General features: G+C 38.5%; 1 protein-coding gene across 1 annotated transcript in view; it reads right to left on the bottom strand.

Annotated features, from left to right (window-relative positions):
* Positions 1-469: 469 nt before the first annotated feature.
* The window catches only part of ST6GAL2 (ST6 beta-galactoside alpha-2,6-sialyltransferase 2), a gene marked incomplete at both ends in the record, with an annotated part of 44,644 nt that continues 26,803 nt past the window's right edge, over positions 470-18,310 (bottom strand). The window contains 4 exons of the mRNA XM_079536683.1: positions 470-738; positions 12,990-13,164; positions 14,270-14,371; positions 17,148-17,245. Of these exons, the coding sequence (XP_079392809.1) occupies positions 470-738; positions 12,990-13,164; positions 14,270-14,371; positions 17,148-17,245 (644 nt within the window). The remainder of the gene's footprint in view (positions 739-12,989; positions 13,165-14,269; positions 14,372-17,147; positions 17,246-18,310) is intronic.

The raw sequence follows: 18,310 nt of genomic DNA, 5'->3' as shown, positions 1-18,310 counted from the left end.
AGCTCAGAGTAGCAATTACTTCATTCTTGGAGAGTGTGAAAATCCCATGGAGCCATGAGAAATGCTGCATTGTTCAAATGGCAGCTCTGTACACGAGCGATACAGGCTGCTACACAATGCCAGATTTAACAGTTAAATAAGTTCATTTAAAAAAAGTTACAATCTAGCATATGTGGCATAAGAGACCACTGACGAATTCCGACGGTCACACCCACAACAATACATTATATTTCGGCCTAAGTATGTCCTCTGCACCTTTTGTAAGCTAAGCTTTTTGTTTTCTTTAACTATTTGCAAAGCAGTAATAAATACTCAGGCTCAGAAAAGAAGTATTTCTCATGCCTGCTACTTAATTACAATTTAAAGACTCAAGACTGGATTGGTCTAAGATACATTTTTCAAGTATTCTCTCCTTGTTTATAGTACGACAGTAGTACCTTATTGCACATTGTTTGTGAAGGACTCTCTTCTACAAGGGTGGGAAATCATTTCGTTCTGGGCATTTGACAGACTTGAACCCTGGCAAAATGACCTTCCCCTTTCGGTACAGATCGTCCTGCAAACCTTTGTTCATCCTCTGCACCAACAGCTTCTCATAGAGCAGCGGGTGATAAGCCCCTAAGGTACAAGCTGCATCGTAGTAGAGTTCGTGGTAGTGACATAGGTCGGTCTGTCGGACTGAAGGGATGTATTCGTACACGTGCACTTCGCTACACATGGACATCATGATGAGGATACCTGGAGCAAAAAGTGAAAACAAGAGTGAACTTATACAGACTGATCCCTATAGAGTTGACAAGGCAGTACATGAAGCATAAGGACGAAGTAAAAGGCCTGTAAGTGCTTGCATAGCATCAGCCTCCTTGAGGAAGAAGACTGCTCTCTCCCATCTCCCTGTTTTCCCCACCCTGTCCACAAAATATCCCACACAAGAATCAAGGATCTAAAGCAGCTGTGCACTAAGCCAACTGATGACGTTTCATAGTTTATCATGAATTCTTGAAATTGTTTACCAAGACAGACTAGGTATACACATTCACTTGTACAATTCAGATTATGCATACATGCAGAGCAGTTGCCTGATGTTTTTAAGGAGCTTTTCTTTATATTTCTACCAAACACACAGCTAAATTCTGGCCTGTTATGCACAAGAGAACTAAAAAATTTCCAGTTATTCCCTTTCCAGCCAATGCTGTGCTTTAAGATATATTTGTCTTGCAAACGTTTACATACATTTTTATCTTCAAGGCTCTGGAGAATCTAGGAGAATACTATTTGCCCTTTCCTTTTTTTGTATATAACGGCAACGAGAAACAAAAACTGAAAAATGATCCAGTATCACCCATGTTTCCTCACTTGGCACGTTTTGAATGGTTGCTTCCAATCATTGGCAATACTGGGGTACCAGTGTAATCACTGAAACATCTACACCTTTTATAACGTTGGTCTTTTTTGGCCTGGAATTGAAGCAATTCCCCTTTTTCTATTCACCTGCTTCTCTATAGACAGGAAGACATTGCAAGGAAAGCAGCCTAAGTACATGCAGAAGAAGCATCAACCAGTATTGGTGGGTGAAAGTCCAGAGCTTTCTCAGAATTTTCTGGTGGACTTCATGGAGAAAGACTCAGAAAGGTGAAGTCCCTCTTAGAGCAGTGTCTTCAAGAGGAAAAACCTCATTCCACCTTCTGTTCAGCAAGGAGGAACCTACAAAATGCTAACTCACTCTTTCTTGCCATGTCTGAATAGCAGACAATCACCTGCATTGTCAATAGCTGCATAGAAAGACCATAAGGAAATGTTTAAAGCCCCTGTTTAAAGCCAGCCAAAGGTTAGCTTTAACCTTATGTGCACTCCTTAGATGCTGTTGTTACTCTCCTTAATCCTGTGTTTGGGATGAAAAATAAGACCAATAGAGGATCTGGAGGAAAACAGGTGCTTAGGCAGACGTTGCTTCCCCATGGTACAACTGTAAACCTGTACTACTAGAAGGTTTTTATAGCTCTGAGAGAAACTTATATGTAGCATTTGCACATTTTTGAAGGGACTAATATGATATATTGATCAATAGCACTGCCTAAACTGCAATACTTTCACATCAACTTCACATCAGTTTACAAGAACCTCTTCCACCTCTTCCATTTTATATAACATATGAAAGGAAAATGATTAAGCCTTGTTGATACTTTTTTTTTTTTTTTTTTTTTTTTTAAGATGCAACTTTAAAAATCAAAACATATAGAAAATTTATTGAAACACTTCTTGCACTGCTGGTAACCGCATCTGTTGAACATGACCGCCAGCTCTCAGAGGAGACAGCTGGACTAATTCTGCTCATTTTGCAAATACAAATGAGAACTGAAGTCATTGGGGGTTTTTTTTCATTACAACAGTTTTGGAATCAAAAAGCATCAAAGGTGTTTTGGATGATTGTCAAAAGTGAAATGAATTAACATAAAAAATTATTTTGCTTCTTTAATTAAGCAAAGCTGTTTTCTGAAGCTCAGTTTGCAGTTTGGGAACATTTCAATGGCTTGTTAATGAAAAGAACCTTATGTTCTTCCTGCTGTGTATCATTAGATTATCAAAATGATATTTTTCCTCGCCTGATGCGTGAAGTAACTGAAAACCAATTACTTCTGTGATTAAATCTTCTTTTATCACAAATAAAAGGTTCTGAAAACATCTCACATTCTTCTACAGCTTTAAAATCTACACAGCCTATGGCCTTAGAAAGGCAAAGCGTATCAATTTCAAAGGAAAAGTCCACAAATTTAAGTGAACTTTAATCTTAAGCAGCAAGATACACAAATTCAAGGTGAAAAAATGTCTACTTTCAATGTGGGTAAAAAGCACAAGCCACACTGCCTTGCCTCCATACTCTTACTGAGATGCTCTATATTTCTAGCCTGCCTAGCAAATATATCTAGAACTGTTTGTTTGTTGTTTCAGTTTTACAAATGCTTTCGCCTGCTTTTCCACTGTGAACCTCCTTCCTCAACTGATGGAGAGCCCACCTGCCACTCCAAGGTAACCGTTATCCAGCTGAATCAGAGAACAGATGGTGGAAAGGTGTGCAATAATGAACCATGTCCAGAAACAGACCATAAAGTCACTTCTCTCCTGCACCCAGAGTCAAGCCTGGAGCCAGCTGCAAAAGCTGTACCACCACTGTAAGAGGAAAATTGATTCTGATGGAAAATACAAGCCTTAAACAGAAAATGTCTGATTTCACTGTCACGTTACCCAGCTAACCTTAAAATTACTAGAGGAAAATGCCATTTGTGGGATAAGAAAGCTGTCAAGAACAAAAACTGAGACTCTGTTATCATTTCCTTAGTAACAGCAAAGATGGTATGGTTCATAATGACAAAATTCCAAGCAGTATCATTGACTTTCCTGTAAATTAGTTAATGGAGCACTCAGAAATGGTAACGTTTTAGTTCTCAGTGACCTGTGGATCTGTGTCCTCCAGAATCAATCTAAAAGATACGTACTATCTAATTTAGCTTTTTGCTTTTCCTATGTCATTCTACACAGTCCATTCTTTGTGGTTTCAGATTAGGTAAATCAGATAACTAATTTCTGGCAGTCAATTCAATTTTTTTGCTTGTATTGGCAGTCAATTCAAATTTTTTGCTTGTATTGGACAAGGATGTTTTTAAGGATTAAATGGTGACTCAGAGGGCTCGTTTCTGAGTGGTAACAGTTAATTTACAGCAACACCTTTGCATTTAAATCTAAGGTAAACGAACTGGAAGATGAGTTTGACAATGCCCCATCCCTGGAGGCGCTCAAGGCCAGGTTGGATGATGCCCTGGGCAGCCTGAGCTGGTGGGGGGCAGCCCTGCCCAAGGCAGGAGTTTGAGCTGCTGGGCTCTGAGGTCCCTTCCAACCCAAACTGTTCAGTGATTCTATGAATCTGTGAATGACTAGAGACTACCATACACTGAGGTGTCTTTGGGCCACAGAGGTTTATCTTTCCTGGTGGAAATGTGAGTAATCCTGAGACTTACAGACCTGATGCACCTGTCAAATGCACAAATCCAGCAAAAACAAAAAAACAATGGTCAGTGCCAGACTTTTTTTCTTTAGCATCTTTAACACCACAGTCAAAGAGACCAATAGTGTGGTACAGCCAGCACTTTCATCCCAACAGCTGATGAGTGAGAACCCAAGACACTCAGGATAACACATTTGATCTACAGGACACACAAAAAACACCCCCCCAGATGCTCTTTCTTGGGGGGCAAAAAAAAAAACCAAAAACATTTGTGAGCTGCTTTCTTTGTATGAATTGAGTCCTAATTAAAATAGAAAACAAATAGGTTCAGTACTGTTCCATACCTTCTAAGATATGAACTTCCTCCACATGGGAATACCTCTAGATCTTATTGCCATCTAAGTTTACAAAAAACATCTTTAATACAATAGCAGCACTTTAAACCATGAGGACATTCGCACTAGTACTAGGATGGATTCAGTTTTTCTCTGCTCTCTAAACTTGCTCATGTTATTCTGCTTTCCTTTGAATGTCCAATCTCATTTCCATTTGTAATCTCAATTATCTTTACACATCTTTTTGTGTTATTGCTTCCCTGGTTTCTCCTCTGCAGCTGAAATTTTCTCCCCCACACACTGACTTCAGTTTCCAGGTTTCCCTTCTTTAATTCTTTTCCGTGTGCTGCTCAGAGTACATCTATTTGCTTCTTTCATCTATGTAATTTTCACATCACTGCCCAATGCAATATCATCTACAAGTTTGTTTCATATCTCATCACTCCTCCTTGATCATCACCATAAAGGATAAACAAATTTTCTGATAGCCTGTAAGGCAAAGAATTTCCATATAATACACCCAAACACTGGTCTCTGTTCACAGTCCTTAAGTTAGCTTTCAGACAGTGCACAATTACTACATATAAAACAGAACCAACTGGCTCACTCAGCACCTAAGTAGATGTTAATGGAAGATGGAAAGAGAGTTGCTATCCCATAACCTTGTAGTCTGGGCAGAATTAATCCCACAGAGATGTACATTCGCATTTCCAAGCAGTCTGGTCTACAGTCCTCTTTAAAGACATTGACAAGAGGCAGGCACTTCTGTGGTAAAATTCATCAGACTTATTTTAGATATCTGTTTCATGATGGGATGAAATTGATCCTTATAAGTGTTGTTTTTTCTCTTCAGTGACTAGGTAGAAAGTGAACAGACAGTCTGGTTCTTGATATCTGTACCTTCTCCCTTCTAGATCTAAAGCTCTTTAGCTTAGAGAAAAATCATGTAAATACTTTTTTCAGGAACACTGGATGAAGAAATGAAAACAAAGTGTGATTCATCTGACCAAATTTGCCCAATGATGCAGACATCTACACCTCAAATAGCTATCACAGATTCCTTTGCTGTCAGTGGAAGAAAGTGCATTCTCGGGATGCAGTGCCTGTCAACTCATCCTATAGTAAGCACTTAAACACGGATCATGTGAAGACGTTCCTTCCATGACGATGGGAAAAAAGGAATGGTAGCACAGATAACTTGTATTTCTCTTGTATTATACCTCTCTCTCAGTACAAGCCAGGAGTTTTACACGTAGAAAGGAGCACAGGTCTAACAGCCATATTTACCCTTTGCTCTGCTGTGTCTGAGGCTGACAATCACACTATCACAATCATAATGTGGAGGCATCTAAAGCTAGGACATATGAATCCTGCACTCTGACTAACCTGGCTATGGACAGAAATCAGTTTTATGTGCAAGGACCAAGCTGATGGGAGATGGCCTTTTTTCACTCATAAGGATGTATGGGAATCAGAGTGAAAGGAACAAATAACAAAGTGTTTAGGGAAGACCAGAGGACAAGGCCAGATTGGATGGGGCCCTGGGCAGCCTGGTCTAGTGTTAAATGGGGAGGTTGGTGGCCCTGCATGTGGCAGGGGGGTTGGAAATTCATGATCCTTGAGGTCCCTTCCAACCCTGGCCATTCTGTGATTCTGTGATATGCACGACTTAAGAAAAAGTAAAACAGAAGGAGCTATCTACAGCAGGCAAAGAGCAAAATGGAGAAGTACTCCTTAGAAAGGTGAATACCAAGTAGAATTCATGGGACACACACACAAAAACGCCTTTATTTACTGAATAATCTCAGTAAAATCTAGATTACCTAGATTAATCTAATTAATCTACTAGTAGCAGTATTACTACCATGCCTAGGGAACTTGATCAAGACCCCATTATTGTACAAAGAGTATAAAGAGTAGAAATGCTGTCAGTTTGAGTGATGAAATCACAGTGTGGTCTGGAGGGACCCATGGATTACTTCAGAGGGAAAGGGATCTCCCAAACTTGTTGAGTCCAATCTCTCCCATCAGATCAAGTACAGCTCTGAAGTTAGATCAGTTTTCTCGCAGCCTTGCCCAATTCAGCACTGAGTATCTTTAAGAATGGAAATGAAACTCAAATATTTTCAAAAGTTCACTGAAGCATTCAAAAATAACATGATAGGCATGATCGTGGAATCAGCAAGCAGGCTGGAAAATGACTTTTCTTCCAAGTCTGATGATTATGTTTTAATAGCTAGATCTTAATTATCCAATCAAAAATTCATAGAAAGGAAAAGGTCAAGCTATCTTGTGTAATTTTAGCTTTGGCAAACGTGACTGGTACAACCATACATTCAAAACTGCAGCTGAAGATATTTCTTCATTGAAAAGAATATTCTCTTTTCTAATCTACGGTAATACCCTTGTTGGATTTTCCATCTTTCAGAAACCCTTTTAGGATTACAAATACAAGATGGAAAAATGCATAATAATTCTGCTTGTGTAGGGGAAACTTGTTTTATAGGAATCACTCAAAGATGTGCTTCATTAACGTTTTATAGGTGAATGACAATGCTCCTAACTACTGTGTTGAAAAAAATACAGGACTGTGAGCCTTAATTTGTGAAGTATGCTACAATATATTACTCCAAAGAAATGACGTTAGAGAAACAGTCAACGTGCAAGTTTCTTAAAGCAGCACAATATCAGATGCCAATGAAGTATGGTGGCTTTCAAAATATGATATATTAATATTTCTAAGTCCTCAGAAGGATGTGTGTCTTTTTTTTTTCTTTTTTTTTTTCTTCTTTTTTTTCTATTCAGCAGACTTTCATGATGTTAGGATGCTTAGGGTATGGTTTAACTCAGTCTGAGTGGCATAAGTAAATTCCTGGAATTTTACAATCTGTGCTGAAAACATTTAAAACAAAATTAAATTATTTGCATGGTTTACAGAAATAAATTCCAACACAAGCCATTCTGTGACTCTATGACTCTATGATTATGGATTCTAATCAAAAGGAGAAAATGTTTCTTAATTTGTTCTTGGTGATTTTAATGACCCAACAGTTATCCAATTTCCAGCATGGATCTTTTGTACAGTACAATTAGGCTTTGTGGTTAGCACACTAATTTAAAAATGTTCTCTAGATTATAAGAAAATAACCTATAGCTTAATGTACCTGAATTCAACAGATGCTGTACAAAAGCATCTAAATTAATGTACCACTCAAACATTCAGCAAAAGTTCAGCATCACTTTAACAAAATTTAAGAGACTCTGGAAAAATATGAATAAGCGTAATCTGATTATTACACTCACAGTGTGACTCACTTCACAGACAGCACAAGTTTATTTACAGGAAAGAATTAAAGCTAGATGCACCAATATGTCTGTGTTTGATAACACAAGCACTTGAAAGCATTACAAATGCACATAAAGTGTTTAGAAACTATAGTTCTCTATATGCTAGGCTACTTCTATCAACTCTATTTTTTTACTCTTGAGTAAACAAAGTAGCTTGTTGGATTTCAGATACCACAGGAAAATCTGTTACTCCTTGAAACAGGGCCAAATTTGCCTCAGGTATTCTTTGGAACACACATAAAAAGAAACTTTGAACTTTTAAAACTATTCTGTTTCTTCAAATGGGTTCTTTTACACCTGTTGATGTACTACGACAAAACTAACTGAAATAGAACATTACCTAAATTTGCAAAAAAACAAATACTTATTAAGGAATTTAATAATTACCAAATGCCTAAGCCTAACAAATTGTGTAATACTTGTCATCTTAGATGTATAATACTCACATTATGTACTAGAGCTAGAAAATGACATATCTGTCACAATGTGGAATGCAAAAATCTATACATTGATCACAGTAATATACTCTGTAATATGAGCATAGACTGGAAAATATTGACCAGTAACATCCACATATTTTTTAAAATATATTTTTAAAATATATTATCTAAATTTGGGTGATGTGCCAGAATATTGAAGATTTTAATGTGATTTGGTTTTTAATTTTTGGGTTTTAATGTGATTTGGGTGAAGAGAGAAGTCTGTTTTTTTATGTCTGTAATTTAAGATAGTAGGAGTAAGTAAGGAAGGAAGTAGGAGTTTAAGTAAGGGAGATGCTCAAGCTCTGTAATGTTTTTAATGTAAATGAAAAGAATTATGTATTGGAAAATTATGTATTGGAAATATTATTTCTCTGCATAAAATACTGGAACAATACTGAGCTGAAAAGCACCATTCAGTTCTTCAACCAACCACTGAAGAACAGCTGATTAAGTAATAAAGTGATAATTTAAGTGATAAAGGCAAGTCTTATTAAGTCAAATCGTTTCTTTCAGCTCATGGAAGTGTGTTTTTCTAAGCAGAGCTGGAGATGAGCTGTACTCTTCTATTCAACACGCTCTCTGAAGCCATTTTAAATTTAAACTCTTAGTCATATACTGAACTGCTACTACTGCAGTGTAATGGTAGTCTTGCTTGTATGATTGTCTCAATGCATGCACATAAAGACTAAATATTAATGATATTAATGATGCAGAACTGTTTTGAGTCTGTAATGTGAACTGTAAAGCCTCAAACGAGCCTCTTCCTTCTCCTAGCAATAAATTAACCTGGGCTTGGTAATCATTTTGCATTCAGTGGTTCATTTATTAAGCTAATAAAACGCAGAAACCTACACAGACCACGTTCAGATTTGGGAGTTAAAAAAGCCAACAGACTAACACTGTCAAAAAGACAAAAGCTGCTGAAAAAAAGTGACAGGTATACAAATGTGAATTTCAGGTAAAATCACTTCTGAAGAGGTGAGTTAGAAAAATGTGCCAATGGACTACAGAAAGCAGGAATTCATACAAAGGGGTCTTCATTACAAAACTGTATATAATCCAGATTACATGAGATTTGGTGGCTGGACTCCTACATTTCATCATGTCTGAAAAATATGCAGCAGTTCACAGTCCAGGACTGGATGTAAACATATCAATATTCGTTTAACAAACCCAGTTTTCAACCAAGTGTGAACTAGTGTTGCCAACTGCAAAAAGTCACCAAGGCAACTTGTTGCCTAGGGCTAATGCAAGACAATGAGAACACTAGGCAGTCTTTTGTTCAAAAGCATGAAGGCGGCAGCCGCAGAAACAATGCAAAAATATTCGGGAAAAGGATTCTCAAAGCTCATCTAAGATTAGATTAGGGACACAAAGAGTGAATAATTTATAATGAGGAATGACATTAGCTAAGATATGACATGCCAAAAGACAAAGTTACAAGCTAGGAAAAGTCTTCATCAGTGTCTTGCAGTGTCTCAGAAAACAAACCAAAAGACTCCCAGATTAAAACAAAAGATTTATCTTCCCTTGGAGCACTGATCCCCCAAAAAACAAAGCAAAACAAACAGAAAAATCAAACAACAAATCTATGTTCTTGGTCATTATTCAAACCCCTCGAGGCAGCTCCACTAGAGAATGACTTGTCTGTGCCATACAAAGATGACATACCCATAAAGTAACACACTACAAACTGGATGCAATTTGACAATGCGTTCAGTCTGTTTTCAATGATGTCCTGAACTTATACCTATCATTAAGCTGGACAGGAAGCATTGTTAAACCAACAGCAAATTCAATGCAAAAGACTGCAGTCAGATATTTGTAGCACTGCTAAGGTGCAGAATGGCATCTGTGATGGATGGGTTGCTGCAAGGTGACATCTCGCTTGGAAGAAAACTGAAAGCAGGAACATCTGCATGCTACAGCCTGATGCCATAGAAACTGGATGAAGTTGATGTGTATTGGGTAGTATTCATTTCACCTGATTTTAATAAAACCTCCATAGTATATGCATTATAGTTTAGCATTTCAGAAGTGGCTAGAAGCAGTGACATATGTAATTACTGCAAGATTTAAATCTGTATGAGAATGTACATAAAATGTGATATTATCAAAGCATTCCAGACTTGTGCCTTATTTTCAATGTAGCCTGTAGCACATTCAAGCCTGCTCCTCCCCACAGACCCTCCACACCCCTTTCCTCCAGCAAAGATGTGCACTATTCTTACCTCACCTTAGCCTTGAGCTACTGCAGTGCGGATGCCTCAACTCAACAACATACTGAGCTAATACAGTGGGGCCTGGGGGAGCTTGGGGCTCCAGGACAGAGTTATGCTGAAACAGAGCAACCCATAACCCAAAATAAGCACAAAACTTGTCCTTTTCAGCTCCTATGCAGTGAAGTTACCAAGGAAAAGGTTCCAACTCTTCCCACTCAGGTAACAATATGTACAAGACTACCTCTTCCCCACAAATGAACCACTTGCCCCTTTTCCGAAAGGATTAATAATATTGTGACTTAAGTACCTTCACATAGCTATTTAACAGTGTTAAATGATTCTCCTGAATCTCTTGAATGTTAAAAGATTCTCTCTACTGCTGAAGGATGGGTGACTCAGTGCTGCAGAGAAACACCGTGAGAACACTTTCCATCCCAAATCCTCCCTTTGGGAAGACTCAGTTTCTTGTAAATAATACTAAGCAGCAGAAATGGATATAAATTTCAGGTTCAAGATGTAATTGCTGAATTCTCTAAGACCACCCTAAAATGTTCCTGACATTCCTGATGTATCCACGATTTAATTTTTACAATTTATCCAATTTTGTAAACTGGGACTAATAAATAGGAAGAAGTTTGATAGTCAGAACATGTTTCGTACAGGTGCACTCAGTTGTGTCTTTCAGCTTCAGTTCCAAATGGATATTTGCTGCATGAGTTGTTGAGAGATACCTGACATGAAGACCAACATGACTTTTCAGATTTCTGCTGAGCTGCATTATATGCTCTATGCTTTGTCTTGCCCTTCGAAAGGATATAGTTGCTGTTCCTGTGCTCTCTCCCAGTTTTTATTATATTATATGTGCAATGGATTGACATCTATTCAATAAGGTTTCTAAAATAGGAAGCCTTTCCCTAATGACACATTTAAAATGCATCTATCAAAATAGTAGGTAGTTATCAAACGAGGTGCGTATGACTCTCAATGAGCATGTCTTACTGTCTTATTTTCTAGAAGCTAATATTAGCATTGCTAAAATATATAAAAGTTTACTTTGGACAAGAACCAGATAGATAAAGTAGTATATTATAAATAAATAATAGGCATTCTTATATTATAAATAAAATAGGCAAATAGCCTAATCTAAATCTCCACACACTTATTACATGTAACTGTGCAGCTTTTGTTGCCAATGTTTTTGCTTCTTTAGCAGTTAATGTTTTCCAAGCATTCTCTGCTTGTAGTATATTTTTGTCAGGAACATTTAGGTTCGGGGTTGAAGATCACTGTTTTATTCTTACAGTGAAATTAAATCATGTTTCTTCAAAGAAAGCTTCTGAAGTGTTTCTTATATACTGTGGAGAGTACAGATTGACAGCACAATGATCCTCTCCACTATTCTTATGATCAGCAGCTGTTATCCTATTTTTATCAACAACTTCATTACTCCAAGAATTGCTTTTGCAGAATGTGAATGCTGCTGATGAGATCATTCCACATGAGCAGACTTCTCCTTATGAATTTCTACACACAGGCACCAAAAATCTCACTTCAAGAAGTAACCCACTGCAAAGCCATCCTTCCCCCACACAACCCTTTTCTTCTTTCCACTCATGATCCAGACAAGCACAGCCAACTCAGGACATCAATGGACGCTTTTTCAGGCACCTTTATGTTATCCCTCTCAGAACCTCAAGCACTCTCCCTATAGCCCTTGGTGAGCTCCACAAAACCATAGGATGCCACTACTGCATACGAAGCCTAGTATGAGTGCTCAGAAATGGTCTTCCCATAGCTGATGAAATGTCATATATCATTGTTTTTAGATTCAAATGAAAAGACAAGTTTCCAAGGCAGACAATGGCACTTGGAGTTCTATTGATTCCTGTGCCTCTAGATGCATAAATAAGGAAGATCCTGACTCGGTTTTGCTCCTCTGAACTACATGCGTCCTTTCAACATTCACAATAAGGACTTGCTATGTTCCAGATAATGCTCTCATTTACGACATTAGGCAGCATGAACTGTGGTCTCAGTGCCAAACTGTCCCCCAATAAATATTAACAAATGATGGAAAAATATGATGAAATTCTATTGCTTTGAGGGTAAGAAGAAAGGGAATGCTTCAGCCTCTTACAGACTTCACTGGAAGCTGTGACAGGGAAATTTCATTCCTAGGCATGTGCATGGGATTACAGTCTGGTCTGTCAGACTGCATCAGTGACTCCACCCTCACAGCATGATGTGCTGCATGCTTTCACTAATGGTCTTGAGCACCACTGTTATATGATCTCAACAAAGAACTTCAGAATTGAGTTGGTTGTCAATGGATAAATTAATATGGAATAATATAAATTTCTCATAGATGCGTGTATTTTAGAAGTATGATACATATACTATGAATATGAAGAGTGAGAAAGCAGAACAGTAAATTCACCCAACTGTTTTACAGTTCTCATTTCTTGTATTTTGAATAGCCATTATTCCAGTTTCGATCAAGAACAAAAAATAGATGTACATACATGAGATACTCATGAAACATACACATTTATAGTTTTGTTTTTATCTAACATAGGACTGGGCCCATCCTTGATGCACCTACCAATAAAACCTGAAGAAGGAGGGTTGGGCTGTATTTTCTCTTTAGTGTTCTCCTGAATGATGTCCCAGAGCTGCCATATAAACTTTGGATGGAGAATGTAAAAAGGCTGGTTTGGATTCTTCCTGCGATGCTGTACATAGGGAGTGAACAGATTGTAGTCCGGCTTCTTATACCACTGGGAAGAAAAAAGCAAGAACTTTCTTAAATCTTATGTTATCCAATGTATTTTGAATGCTACATGAGAAACAATGTGAATGAGCTTGAATGCCCTGGAGGCACTCAAGGCCAAGCTGTATGGGGCCCTGGACACCTGAGCTGGTGGGGAGCAGCCCTGCCTTTGGCAGAGAGTTGGGCTGCATGGGCTTTGAGGCCCATTCTAATTCAAGTCATTAGTGATTCTATGAAGGCAGCTGGCATTGGTGAACATTTGTCCTAGAAATCCTCATTCTAGGCCACTCTTCTGCCTTTTTTCACACAGAGACATCCAATAATCAACTAAGTGCAGCAGGACAAGCCAACCCCGACTCCCACTCAAGCCCACAAGGCACATCAAACATCAGCACGTGAAGCAGTCCTGTGACAGCCTATGCAAGAAGCAGGCAGTTTCTGGCATCTGCTGCCATGGGAGTTGAGCAGATGAAGGTTTCTTCCTACTTACAGCCTGCTCAGCTCCCAGCTCCCCCTGCCAAGAACCATCAGATCAACTGGTCCACTGGAGCTGCAGCACTTGCCTAGGCAGAGGCTCTCCAAGTGACAACCAGACGAACGTTGGCTGCTCTCAGAGAGGAGCACAGATGGCTGTGGGGGAGCAGATGCAAAGGGGAACTGGTAGAGGGAGGCCTGGGGCACAGGGAAGGGGCACCAAGAGAGATTGTTACTGAGTATTTCGTCTGGGAAGGTGGGAAAAGAAGGATGCAATTTGTCACCTTTCTTGATAAAGCCTCTTTCTGAGATCTAGCAATATCCCTCCTTTGCAAATATACAGAAAATTCACTGCCACATAAAAATAGTAGCATACCTAAACGAAAAAAATCCACACCATTCATCTATTCTAGTATCTCAGAGGAAGCCACTCTAGTACAAGTGCTGGCTACAAAAAAAGCATTTTAACCAATAAGCTTATTTTGGCCAGTTCAGGCATAAGTAGTGAACCCTGCTCCTCAGAGAATGACCTTGAAGTTCACTGTGGTGAGAAACAGGGAGACAGGAGTACTAAGTAGACAAATTTTGCCCAGTATTTTGGGACTGACTGGGAAGAAAGGAACAAGGAGACATCTTACCACATTCAAATTCGCAGAGTAGGGCGCAGGATCCCAGGCTACTAAGATAACATCTTTGTACAAGGAGCTGTCGACAAAGTGATGGTTTGGGTTGGTGAGAATCTGCAAATACACGTGCAAAAAAAATGCAGTTAAAAGCAAATGGGACCCAGTAAAAGGGCAAAACCCTACCCTAAAATAAACAGTCATCCCCACTCTGCTCTTTGTTCTAATTTAATTTGGCTTTAAGCAACTTGTTCTATTATATATATATATACATATATATGTATATAAACCCTTTTATACATAATACCCAAAAATAGTTTTTATACATTGTTGTTTTTATACATACATATATATATATACATACATATATATATATATATACACACACATATATACATACAAAGAGCCTAGCCATAAACAGCACTTATGACAGTTTGAAGTAGCAGTACTCTGAGTTACTCTCCATCTGTGATGTGACGAGACCACTTGAGATTCTGCATAATTGTACATCAGCACTACTGCGTGTTCTGGAACATTACAATGAAAGCTACGATATTTCACACTGCCTGCAGGATCCTCTTTTTGGACATAGACTAGCTTTCTTTGAAGAGATGCAGCCCCAAAGAATACCCTTGTCTTTGTATTTTTCTTTTATTCCCCCCCCCATTGGTTGTTTTCTCATTTCAACAGCAGCACAGTGTCATGTGAAGTACCTCTGAAAAGGAAAATTAAACCATGACAGTAAAAGCTCGCATACCTAGAAAAAGAATTCCAGGAATAGACGTGTGATAGTACTATTTTTGAAGTAACTGTGATATTGCTCTAATCTACTGCACTCTCATAGCTTCATCCCACCTTTTCTAGTACTCTGCTGGATCCTCCCACCCCGATGGAAGTTTCCCTTCCACTTCTGCTGGCTTCTTACCCAGACTCTCTGTGTCTAACCAGATCTCTCTGAGCTCTGGTGCATCCAACCCAATGGAAGGACTGAACTGAATGATTTCTGCTCTGGTTGATGCAGCATGAATTTAGCTCCAGCTGTTAAACTAATCAACATTCCAGACAAATTCATACTAATTTTCATTTCCCTTTAGGATCCAATGAGCCATATTTGATTATGCATATTTTTCTTCAGAAAAATAATATTGTTGCCATAGCAATATTCTTTCTACCATAAACTTTGAGCTTAATGACTTTGCACCAGCCTTCTACAATAAGAACAGAATTAGTCTTGCTGCCATCAGCATCCCTAACTCCATTTCTCAGAGCAGTTTTTGCCTGAGAACATAAACTTCTTTTATAAGACTACAGAGTAAGCATACCAAAAGGTCAAGCTTTTTAGAGCTCAGTTCTACAGTTATCACACAAAGGAGCTCTGCTTGCCTTTCAGCAAGCAAGAGTCCTTCAGAGGTGTTGTCCATAGAAATTTCACTCTTAGCGAACATGCATTCATATGTATGAGATGAATTTCCTCTGGAATAACAATATGTGTTGTGCTTGCACTGGCTTCCTTCACATCCTTTGGGTTTTCATAGCAGGGAATGTGAGGGAAGGAGAGGGCCACAACAGCCTTTTAATCAACTGAATGAAGGAATTTCCTTCCTCCAAGTAAGGAGAGAAGGAGGATCAGAAAACCAGTATGGATTACACATCTTCAGTACTGGTAAGGAAAGCCAGTTCTATTAAGTGACCTGTGCAAATTTCTCTCCTGGCAGGGAAAGGCCAGTTTCTCAGCACGAAGCTTCTGACCTCTCTGAAGGAACAGAAAGGTGATGGGAATACAAACGTTTGCAAGGAAGCTGTGTGAGATGACTGGAGAAGTAAAGCTCAAATCACTCCCTGCAGGCATTTTTTTCTTTCTCTGTAAGGTCCATAGTTAGACTAGTCAACTAAATCAAGTTTCTAAGCTCTTCTTCTTGCTTTGGGACAGGGGCTTAGGCATGGTCAATAACTAGGATGTTTTGGCAAAAAGTAACCCAAAGCAAAATGAAGAACAGATGGGGGAAAAAAAAAACCAAAAACACAGTTGAGATAAACGACACTAAGATGTACATCAGTTACATCAGCACTCTCCAATATATTACTAAACCCAGAGTAAGATTTTATGTTCTTCACCATGAATCAGCACATACACAAAATGCTGTGTGGCCAGCCGTACCCTTGGCACTAAGTAAACTCACCGTATCAGTATTTTATAAAGCTCTTAGCAATTCTGTTATTACACTTCGGCTGCATTTCATAAAGATGAAAGACATTTAGTTTGCCCAAGGCAACAGTTTTTCAAAATTAAAAAAAATACAACCATCAGGTGTCACTATAGCTCAATGCACGCTTCATTTGTTGGCACTGATGTGCTGAAAATCCCATTTTCTATTTCTGTTCAGATGAACAAACTCATCTCAGGTGTAACATCCAGTGGATACAAAAGTTTTTCACTAGATTGCTCCAAATTTTTAAAGAACAATGGCTGTCAGACAAATCAGTCCTCATCCTCTTCACCTTTCAGTGAGGAAATAATTGGGGAACAGGAGAAAAGAACAAAGCTTTGGAATTCCCACAGATCAGGTTTTACGAAGATCCTGGAAGTGGTGTGGCAAAATTCTCTGTTACTGAGGACTGTGGCACCTTGCACAGCCTGAAGAGGTGCAGAACACATGAGAAGCTCTGCAAACCAATTCCTTGGAAAACGGATAACAAGTAACTACTGCAATCATTCTGAACTGACGGCTTGTGTTAACATCACTGTAAGGGAGAACTTTTACCTGTTCTGTATCATGACTGTTAAATTACTAGCTGTTTCCCAGACTACCCAACATTTTCTCAGAAGTCATTAATTTAATGCCGTATCATGCAGAAGCGACACTGACTTGAATTCACAAAAGGAAGAGCTTACCTGAGAGTTAATGATTCGCATCGTTGTTTTATTTCCAACATCTTTTTCATAGCCACGTGTTGGAGCAGAATTAAATCTTAGAACAGCATCATGAGAATCTGGGAGCACAAATATTGGGGTCATTTTTATTTTTCTTAATGGGATTGAACATTAAAATAAAACAAATTATCTCAACTAATATAAAACTTGCACATTTCTCCTGATCTTGCTATTCTAAGGATTATAAACATTCTGCTACAAGCAAACAAAAATCCACTTGCATCTGCCATACATTATTATCCATTGGGAAAAAAATATCATCATTTGTAAATTTAGCTTTCAATACTTAAAAATGTTTATTTGATAAAATTCACATAGAAAGGTTATCAGTACATCCAGCACACACAGTCACTTGCTATCTCTATTGTAAAATTTACAGTTAATCATAGAATCATAAAATGGCCTGGGTTGAAAAGGACCACAATGATCAGTGAGTTTCAACCCCCCTGCTATCTGCAGGGTCACCAACCACCAGACCAGGTTGACCAGAGCCACAGCCAGCCTGGCCTTGAATGCCTCCAGGGATGGAGAATCCACAACCTCCTTGGGCAACCTGTTCCAGTGCGTTCCATTACCCTCTGTGTGACGCAGTGGAATAGGTTGCCCAAGGAGGTTGTGGAGACTTCTTCCATGTTGCTATGCAGGAGCCCCACACACCTCAACACCTAACTTCCATCTGCCTAAACATAATTATCTTGATTGTGGAGAAGCTAGAAGACACTAAGTCAATAGAAGTGGCAAGTACTCCACATTTCTAGAGATGTAAAAGAAAAACAGAAGCCCTTTATGCCCGAAATCTGCTTATTAATTTAAAATATAAATAAATTCAGACAACTTTTTGACTATCTTTTGAGTGAGAAATTGGTTCAGGAAATGGGAACTTTATGGTTTCACAACTTAACTCAGAGACAGTGTACTGCATTTCTGAGATTGTTCACTCTGTTTTTTTCATATCATGATGAAAAAAACATTTCCTTGATCAGAAAGTATTTGATCAGGATGCAGTCAAACACTGATGACAATTGCTTTTAAATTAAGTGATTTTAATCTTAGTAAGTAGTCAAAAATAACTATTTCAAAGTTGCCAAAAGTTTGAGGTGAGATCATAGATCCCCACTACCTTC

The sequence above is a fragment of the Tetrao urogallus genome (genome assembly GCF_951394365.1).
Source record: "Tetrao urogallus genome assembly, chromosome: 1".
NCBI lineage: Eukaryota > Metazoa > Chordata > Aves > Galliformes > Phasianidae > Tetrao > Tetrao urogallus.
Note: the sequence above shows the minus strand (reverse complement) of the source record. Positions and strands in the feature narration are given on the sequence as shown.